Source organism: Mytilus trossulus, chromosome 8, assembly GCF_036588685.1.
Source record: "Mytilus trossulus isolate FHL-02 chromosome 8, PNRI_Mtr1.1.1.hap1, whole genome shotgun sequence".
In the NCBI taxonomy this organism is placed as follows: Eukaryota; Metazoa; Mollusca; class Bivalvia; order Mytilida; family Mytilidae; genus Mytilus; species Mytilus trossulus.
Window position 1 is genome coordinate 34194159 of NC_086380.1, and position 11019 is coordinate 34205177.

At 32.6% G+C, this 11019-nt stretch overlaps 1 protein-coding gene across 1 annotated transcript; it reads right to left on the reverse strand.

Moving 5' to 3' along the window:
- Positions 1-7872: 7872 nt before the first annotated feature.
- On the reverse strand, positions 7873-10852 carry LOC134680868 (dnaJ homolog subfamily C member 30, mitochondrial-like). The gene has a single exon (XM_063540139.1). The coding sequence runs from the start codon at positions 10641-10643 to the stop codon at positions 10002-10004; it is 642 nt and encodes a 213-aa protein (XP_063396209.1). The 5' UTR covers positions 10644-10852; the 3' UTR covers positions 7873-10001.
- Positions 10853-11019: the final 167 nt, after the last annotated feature.

Sequence of the window (11019 nt, forward strand, 5' to 3'; positions counted from 1 at the left end):
GTCCGGTGTCCGTCCGTCCGTCTGTCTGTCTGTCCGGCGTAAACATGTCGCACCGTAACTTGAGAACGACTTATCCAAATTTCATGAAACTTAATATAGTTGTTTCTTATGATGGTCAAATGATCTGTATACTTTTTGGTGAAAATAAGATTAAAACTTTTTGAGTTACGGCACTTTGTAACTAAAACAGGGGTGTGTTTTTTTTCACATGTCGCACCGTATCTCAAAAACGATTCTTGATTATGGCTTAAAAATTTAAACACTTCTTAGTTATATTAATCTTAATATCTGTATACTTTTTGGTGATGATTCAAAATTTTATTTTTGAGTTATTGAGTATTTTGTAAAAAAGGGGGAGGGTTTTTTTACATGTCGCACCATATCTCAAAAACGATTTATGATTATTGCTAAAAACTTTACACATGTCTTTGTTATATTAATCTAAAGATCTGTATACTTTTTGGTGATGATTCAAAATTTCATTTTTGAGTTATTGAGTATTTTGTAAAAAAGGGGGAGGGTTTTTTTACATGTTGTGCCGTAACTCAAAAACAATTTATGATTATTGCTTAAAACTTTACACACTCCTTTGTTATATTAATCTAAAGATCTGTATACTTTTTGGTGATGATTAAAAACTTTATTTTGGAGTTATTGAGTATTTTGTTAAACAGGGGAGGTTTTTTTTACATGTCGCGCCGTATCTCAAAAATAATTTATGATTATTGCTTAAAACTTTACACACTTTTTTGTTATATTAATCTAAAGATCTGTATACTTTTTGGTTTTGATTCAAAATTTTATTTTAGTGATATTTAGTTTTTTGTAAAAAAAAAACAGGGTTGGGGGTTTCTCATGTCCCGCCGTGTCTCAAAAACAATATATGGTTATTGCTTAAAACTTTCTCAGAAACTATTTATGATTATTGCATAAAACTTCCAAACAAGACGTCGGGCGTATCATGCGCTCATGGTGCAGCTGTTTATTGAGTTATAAGCCAAAAACTGCATTTTACCCCTATGTTCTATTTTTAGCCATGGCGGCCATCTTGGTTGGTTTGGCGGGTCACGCCACACATTTTTTAAACTAGATACCCCAATGATGATTGTGGCCAAGTTTGGTTTAATTTGGCCCAGTAGTTTCAGAGGAGAAGATTTTTGTAAAAGTTAACGACGACGACGGACGACGGACGCCAAGTGATGAGAAAAGCTCACTTGGCCCTTTGGGCCAGATGAGCTAAAAAATTAAACCTGCATCTCAGTCATAACATTATATGTAATTAAAGCTGTCCTTTCTATCCCTGCAATAACTGCATGTTGTCTTTGCATTGCACAAAATCTCGTTATGTATCGAGTATAAAATCTACCCTGAAAATGTCAGCAGCAAATATTAGAGAGTAAAAAGACATAAAATAGAGCATGCAGTCTTTGTAAAGGTTTATTTTCTTATCCTATTGAATCTTTTTACCTTCTATGTCCCGATTTTTGTTTTTGTTTCTTATGTTATGTCATTTATTGAGTTGTAATAAATTGATGAAAGTTAAGGGACTCGGTTGACAGATTAAATTTTGTTTATTAATGTTTTTCATATCTTTTTTCGATTTTTCAGACTACTTGTATTACATGTTTAACGTTGGCATCAATATTTCCTGTTTTTTTCTAGCAATATGCAGTTTACTATCCATACTCAATATACTGAAAAATCCGTCGGTCAAAGATTCATTGACCTTGCTCTCATTTTTAACCGGGTTTTTTTTTCTAAAAGAAGTCATTTGTATGCATTTCCCATAGGGTCCTATGTTAAACTAAGTCCCCCGCTGGCGGCCATCTTGGATAATGGATCAGCTACAAAGTAACAACACTTGGTCAGCACCTAATAAGGAACATTGATGCCATGTTTGGTTTCATTCCATTCAGTGGTTCTCTAAATGAAGTCATTTGTATGCATTTCCCATAGGGTCCTATGTTAAACTAAGTCCCCCGCTGTCTGTCGTCTTGGATGATGGATCAGCTACAAAGTAACAACACTTGGTCAGCACCTCATAAGGAACAATCATGCCATGTTTGGTTTCATTCCATTCAGTAGTTCTCTAAAAGAAGTCATTTGTATGCATTTCCCTTAGGGTCCTATGTTAAACTAAGTCCACCGCTGGCGGCCATCTTGGATAATGGATCGGCTACAAAGTAACAAACACTTGGTCAGCACCTCATAAGGAACATTCATGCCATGTTTGGTTTCATTCCATTCGGTGGTTCTCTAAAAGAAGTCATTTGTATGTCCCATAGGGTCCTATGTTAAACTAATTCCCCTTGCTGGCGGCCATCTTGGATGATGGATCGGCTACAAAGTAACAACACTTGGTCAGCACCTCATAAGGAACATTCATGCTATGTTTGGTTTCATTCCATTCAGTGGTTCTCTAAAAGAAGTCATTGTATGCATTTCCCATAGGGTCCTATGTTAAACTAAGTCCCCCGCTGGCGGCCATCTAGGATGATGGATCAGCTACAAAGTTACAACACTTGGTCAGCACCTCATAAGGAACATTCATGCCATGTTTGGTTTCATCCCATTCAGTGGTTGTCTAGAAGAAGTTCAAAATGTAAAAAGTTAACGACGACGACGGACTCCAAGTGGTGAGAAAAGAGTCAGGATGACAATTTATGTAAAAAAAGTCAGGATAAACAAAATAAAAAAAAGCAGGACCGGATAGAGTGAAAAATAAAAAGGCAGGTCGGAGATTACAACTAAAAAAAATGCAGGACAAAATTTTTCATCCTAGCCCCCCCCCCCCCCCCCCCCCCTTAAAAATCAAATGGTAGCTCCCTTACTCATGAACCATTTAATCTAAGCTTTTCAAATTTTAATATGTTGATACTGATGACAAAATGTGTTGATACTGATGACAAAATGAAGGTCAAATTTGATATTAATTTGACGGTTTTCACTTTCACCATTCATCACTAATGGTTTTTATGATATTGCCAGGACACAAATAAATGTTAATAAATCCGGTTTGCGTTGTTGTGACAGCCTCTTGTCATAGTTTATGGACTGCTGGAAGATACTTGCAAGGTCCTCATGGCTCGACCTCATATTATGGATCAGTAATCAAATCTATTCTAAAGTCTATTATATCTAATATCACGAGTGTCATTCGGTTTAACGAGAGAAATGAATGTGAAAGAATATCTACAACGGTGGTCAAGTATTGCGAGACAATCGTGAAAGCTCTGGTACCAGATCGACCTGTCAGGTGAACATGTCAGTCTGCCAGGTTACATCAGACAACTAATAAATTTGGTGAATTAGTTCTGATTGGTTAAAATTATTAGTTTTATTTTCAATGTTGTCAATTCTTATGGTGACACGCCCACTCTGACATTAATTGTATATTCATACGCCAACTTGTGTGTACGTTGTTATTGTTAATATAAATGATATATTAAGTTCTTTGAGCCTTATTTTTGATAGAAATTTATTTATAATGAATGCCAATTATTTATTTTGATTTTATTAAACCATAAAACTAATTTTTGACTCTTCACATTTTACATAATCCGCTTCGCGGATTATTCAATGTGAAGAGTCAAAAATTAGTTTTATGGTTCAATAAATTCAAAATAAATAATAGCCATTCATTAATTGTTTACATGTATCCTTGATAATGATAATATTTGACATTTTTGCCTTGTATGCCAGTTCGTTTTGCTCACATTGTTGTCAATATAATGGATTTCTAGGTGACTATCATACAAGTGAGAGGTTTAGTTAGCTACATGTATAAAACCAAGTTTACTCCACAATTTTCTACATAAAGAAATGCCTGCACCAAGTCAGGAATATGACAACTTTGGCTTCCATTTATTTGATGTGTTTTAGATTTAGATTTTGCCATTTGTTTATATGACTTTCTCTTTTGAAATTTCCTTGGAGTTTGTTTGTTTTGTTTGTTTTACTTTTTAAGTGTTACTTGTAGCTATAAATTTTCAAATTACATCCCCTAAACAAGATACGTTAAATCAAGATAAAAGAAAAGAGACAATCTTATGTTTTCATTCTTGACAAAAAAATCCACACCTAAGTGAAAAAATCTAAATCGAAGGAACCTTGTTATTTTTAACCTCACAGTCCATCAATACAGAAAAGGCTTAGGGTACACCTTTCTGCAAATTCAAGATGACGCCCCAGTTTAAAATTGAGTTGAATTGTTTGAAAGATGTCAATAATTTTAACAGTATATCTGTGTATTAAACTAGAGGCTCTAAAGAGCCTGTGTCGCTCACCTTGATCTATGTTTTAAACATTGTACACAGATGGATTCATGACAAAATTGTGTTTTGGTGATGGTGATGTGTTTGTAGATCTTACTTTACTAAACATTTTTGCTGCTTGCTATTATCTCTATCTATAACAGTAGTTTCTGTGGAAAATGTTAGTGAAAATCTACAAATTTTGTGAAAATTATTAAAAATTTACTATGAAGGGCAATAACTCCTTAGGGGGTCAATTGAATATTTTGGTCATTTTGACTTATTTTTAGTTCTTACTTTGCTGTACATTATTGCTGTTTACAGTTTATCACAATCTATAATAATATTCAAGATAATAACAAAAAAAACAGCAAAATTTCCTCAAAATTACCAATTTAGGGGCAGCAACCTAACAACCGATAATCCAATTCATCTGAAAATTCCAGGGCAGATAGATCTTGAACTGATCAACAATTTTACTTCATGTCAGATTTACTCTTAATGCTTTGGTTTTTGAGTTATAAGCCAAAAACTGCACTTTACCCCTATGTTCTATTTTTAGACATGGTGGCCATCTTGGTTGGTTGGCCAGGTCATCGGACACAATTGTCAAACTAGATATCCCAATGATGATTGTGGCCAAGTTTCAATTATTTTGGCCCAGTAGTTTCAGAGGAGAAGATTTTTCTAAAAGATTACTAAGATTTACGAAAACTGGTTAAAAATTGACTATAATGGGCAATAACTCCTAAAGTGGTCAACTGACCATTTTGGTCATGTTGACTTATTTGTAGATCTTACTTTGCTGAACATTATTGCTGTTTACAGTTTATCTTTATCTAAATAATATTCAAGATAATAACCAAAAACAACAAAATTTCCTTAAAATTACCAATTCAGGGGCAGCAACCTAACAACGAAATGTCAGATTCATCTGAAAATTTCAGGGCAGATAGATCTTAATCTGATAAACAATTTTATCCCACGTCAGATTGCTCTAAATGCTTTGGTTTTTGAGTTATAAGCCAAAAACTGCATTTTACCCCTATGTTCTACTTTTAGCCATGGCGGCCATCTTGGTTGGTTGGCAGGGTCACCGGACACAATTTTGGAACTAGATACCCCAATGATGATTGTGGCCAAGTTTGGTTAAATTTGGCCCAGTAGTTTCAGAGGAGAAGATTTTTGTAAAAGTTAACGCCGGACGCAGGACGACGACGGACGACGGACGCAGGACGCCAAGTGATGAGAAAAGCTCACTTGGCCCTTTGGGCCAGGTGAGCTAAAAACACATATCATATGGACATTTCAGGAACAATAACTCCAGTTCAAGTTTTCTTGTCCTACTGCTGTAGTTTTGACACGGCCTCATTTATTAAATGGAGCTACATATATGATTGACACATTTTACTCCAAAAACATTGACTGGAACACACATGTTAAATTGTCTCCACCTCAATTTATAGATGAACCTGAAAAATTTGAATGATAAAAATTTGGACCACCTGTATTTTTAGCTCACCTGGCCCAAAAAAGCTTTTCTCATCACTTGGCGTCCGTCGTCGTCAACTTTTACAAAAATCTTCTCCTCTGAAACTGCCGGGCCAAATTAAACCGAAATTGGCCACAATCGTCATTGGGGTATCTTGTTTAAAAAATGTGTGGCGTGACCCAGCCAACAAACCGAGATGGCCGCCATGGCTAAAAATAGATCATAGGGGTAAAATGCAGTTTTTGGCTTATAACTCAAAAACCAATGCATTTAGATCAAATCTGACAAGGGATAAAACTATTTATCAGGTGAGGATCTATTTGCCCTGACATTTTCTGATGGATCAGACAACCTGTTGTTAGGTTGCTGCCCCTGAATTTGTTATTTTAAGGAAATTTTGCTGTTTTTTGTTATTATCTTGAATATTATTATAGATAGAGATAAACTGTAAACAGCAATAATGTTCAGCAAAGTAAGATTTACAAATAAGTCAACATGACCAAAATGGTCAGTTGACCCCTTTAGGAGTTATTGCCTTTTATAGTCAATTTTTAGCCATTTTTCATAAATCTTAGTAATCTTTTACAAAAATCTTCTCCTCTGAAACTATTGGGTTAAATTAATCCAAACTTAGCCACAATCACCCCTATGGTATCTAGTTTAAAAAATGTGTGGCTTGACCCAGCCAACCAACCAAGATGACTGACGGCTAAAAATAGAACATAGGGGTAAAATATAGTTTTTGGCTTGTAACTAAAAAACCAATGCATTTAGATCAAATCTGACAAGGGATAAAACTATTTATCAGGTGAGGATCTATTTGCCCTGACATTTTCAGATGGATCAGACAACCTGTTGTTAGGTTGCTGCCCCTGAATTGGTTATTTTAAGGAAATTTTGCTGTTTTTTATTATTATCTTTAATATTATTATAGATAGAGATAAACTGTAAACAGCAATAAGGTACAGCAAAGTAAGACCTTAAAATAGGTCAACATGACCAAAATGGTCAGTTGACCCCCTAAGGAGTTATTGTCCTTTATAGTCAATTAATAACAATTTTCATAAAATTTGTAAATTTTCACTTACATTTCCACTGAAACTACTGGGCCAAGTTCATTATAGATAGAAATAATTGTAAGCAGCAAGAATGTTCAGTAAAGAAAGATGTACAAACACATCACCATCACCAAAACACAATTTTGTCATGAATCCATCTGTGTCCTTTGTTTAATATTCACATAGACCAAGGTGAGCGACACAGGCTCTATGGAGCCTCTAGTTACCATACGACATTGTACTTGTCAACTGAAACCAAACTTTTTTACCATGACCTTTGGCCTAAGTAGTTGTACATACATTATGACACACCCTCAGGTGTTGGTTAATATGTATGTCAATCATAAAATCATAACAGTTCTCAAGATATAGAGCTAACAGGATCTGTTCCATAGGACCTTGACCTTTGACCTAGTAAGTTGAACACATATTATGACACAATGGTGTTGGTTATTATGTATGTCAAGTATAAAGTTTGAAATCAAAACTGTTCTCAATTTCTCAAGATATATAGCAGAGTGAGACATTATCTTTACTATAGAACATGGGCTTGTAAACTAAAACCACTGATTTTGACCTTCACCTGTGACCTAGTAAGTTATACATACATCATGACACACCCTCTGGTGTTGGTTAATATGTATGGTAAGTATAAAGTATAAAATCATAACAGTTCTCAAGAAAAAGACTTTTAAGAGCCAACAAGACCTTTATCATAGGACATGGGGTTGGTAACTGAAACCAAAGTTTTTAACCATGAACTTGAACCTTGATAGTTGTATAAACATTATGAGTCATATGACACACACACTAAGGTCACTGGTGTTGGTTAATATGCATGTCAAGTATAATTTTTATAATCATAATGGCACTCTAGATATAGAGCAGACACAATATGTTACAGAAGGATGGACAGACTGGTCAATATACATGTAGGGCCCTATCAAATGCTCTAGACATTGTCAAAAACAGTGATCAAAGAATCAAATTAGATTGTTTTCTTTGATCAAGAAACAGCAATTACTGCCTTCTTATGTCTCAATAAAAAGAAAAAAACTGAAATCATTCATTTTTGTATAACAATCAATGCCACAATTTATTTTTCAGTACAATCTGTACATAACAATTAATAAATATTTTCTGATCTGACACCACAATTTTCAGCAAGCAAAAATGTTCCTGAAATAAAATTGTTTTTCATGTACATATTATAATAAAATAAACAAGTAAAAATAGTTTTACAGTGTACTATTTCATTTTTTCACTATAGATACAAATTTTATACATGTACCTGTAGAATGTGTATAAAACAGAACTTATTTTAGGGTGTCCATGGAAATACCAGGCAGTGACTGGCACATGACATATTTTGTTTTCAATTTTTTTTCATCTATTTCATATCACAAATTCATTCTTCTTTAAAGTTAAATTTAGTTTTTTTTTATTAACTGCAACAAATAAAGAGAAAAAAAATACATAGAAAGCACTGACAATTCATTGAAAAGGGGAGATAACTCTTCATTTTGTACAAAATTCTGTTGCATTGTTAGGGAACTTTAAAATCATTTTCTGAGCCATCCACTGTTGATTCAAAAATATTTTTGACACTTATATATATATCCTTTGTATGATATAAACATTGTAATGGAACAAAAAATTCAGTAAGAAAAAAATTACGTTGTGCCATCCATATCATAGCTTATAGGATTTGCCCGATATTCACTTGGACAGCCTCTTAAAACCAACATTATGCTCCAAAAACAATTCCCTTTGTGGTCACTTTGTGAAACACTTCTAGGATAAAACTTACATGACTTATAAGGGTTTTGTTTTTTAACTAATTAAAAGTATTATTATAATTTCAAAAGTATTCAATCAAATATAATTTAATTAACAACCATGGAACATCAAAGATTGATTTTCACAATTTTTACACCTGTAGATGATTAAAAAAATGTATTTTCAGAGCAATTCAATACAAATCCTTGGTTTTTTTTAAAACTTGGCCAAGTGTTTCATGCGTCAAATTTATGACTGGGTATTGATTGTTTTATTAAATACTGTGATTTGAAATAATTGTCAATCAATATGTGACACTATAATAAAATAATTAATCATTTATTAATTATTATTACTTATACAAATGTACTTAAATGGTTCATACTTGATCTAAACTTTGGTATCACAAACAGTTCGATAATTCACTTGTTATCTTCTTCTGGAAAGAACAAATTTAATAATTATTATGAAAATAAAACCTAAAAATAGTCTCTAAATCTTAAGATATTTTTTGGTATGATACATTATCACAAGTAAATTTAATAAAAAAAATACATGGTATCAACAAAAATAAATGACCAATTCTTCTAATATAACATTACATTAATGTACATATTTATCATAATAACTCATAATCCTTAAAACTTTCACTCAGTGAAAACATTTTTAATGAATATTTACCATTGTATATCAGTTGTCATTTTTCATAATTTTTTAGATATTTTTGCAGAAATTCTTATCATCATGATCATAAACATGATAAAAGTAAATATGATATTATATATTTATAATAGTGTGTAACAGTATAATGGTATATGCATAAACATGATTTTTGTAAAGGTATGCCTACACCCCTTCAAAATCAATTGATCAGTTTTTAACATTTTATCAATAACTTTACTTATAGACTTGAAGAAGTCAATACATTTTAATGCTACTTTTGATTTAGGTAAAACATTTCAGCTTAACACTAATAGACTTGTTGAAGTCATAGTTTTGTTTTAAAACTAAAGGGAGACAACATAAACTGTAAAGAATGAAAATGAACATGTATAAAACATTCTATTATGTATTAGTTAAAATTTAGATTAGGCTTAAAAAATATCTGAGAGAATTAAATTTTTTACTACCTCAATTTGATAAATATCGTACAATGTATATTATTTTTACTTTTTATCATGTTTATTAAGAATTAGATGAAGACTTTAACTGCATATGTTTATTGTAAAATCATGAAAACACTGTTACAGGCTAGACAATAAAACCTGTGGAAACTTTACCATTTTCAACGTACATGTATATCTTATTTTACTATATAATGTACATTTGTTCATGTTCATGTACAAACGTATACTATATATATACAGGGTACTATATAAACATAATAAAGTTATTGAATTCATCTTATTACCTAATGTTTTATGTATTTAAAGAATACATTATTGAGCAAACTATACATAAAACCACAGAGAAAGAAAATATAGGTTTAAAATCATTGTGCATCTGCATATTTTCTTCATGAATTTTTTGCTTAAGATTTTCAAATTCAATGTCTCTTTGCTTCCTTTTAAAGTTATCAGAATAATGCATTCTATAATATTCATCAAAGTCATAAATCGATGTTCTCCCAGTCATTGGCCTTTGTCCCCTTTTAGCAAAGCCTTGTTGTTGATAAAATTGACCACCTTTGTGGTCAGAATGATGTTCTTCTTTTCTTCTAGCATATTCGGGTCTATTGACACCTCGATCATACATTCTTCTTGTTGACGAATTTCCTAATACCTCATATGCCTGAGAAATTTCTTGAAACTTGAGGTGGGCCTCGGGAGATGGACTGACATCTGGATGATATTTCTTCGACATGGTGTAGTAAGCTTGCTTAATTTGCTGCTGGTTAGCTTTTGGGGTTATTCCAAGGATATCATAATAATATGAAGGTGATTTCTGTTTGCTTTGATTTGATGACCATCGTGTCTGGCCAATACAGAATGGACTGTATAAAATGCTAGTCCCTTGCAAACCTGAGGAAATTCCCCTGCCTACAGAATATTTAGCATTCATGACCTTCACAGCTAAGTTTTGGTTTTAATTTCATTCAATCTGTCCCATTTAACTCAATCCATCAATGAATGGAGGTTTATCTGGTAATTGTTTCATATATAGAATTGTATTCAAGTATTTCTAGTTCATATTCAATGCATATTTTGCAAAAATTGGTGCTGTACAATCTGTCAACAAACACCGTTGCGTAATCCCGTCCGCGTCAAGAGTTCAACAGATAGAGATCAAATATTATCTTCAGTTGATACAAAATAATTCCTCTCAAAATCTGATCTCAATTATTTCAAACCTTATGTATTGTAATTGATTAATGAAATTACCAGAGTATTCTCCAATTTCAAGAGTAAAATAATTGTACTAATACTCCTCTATTCAT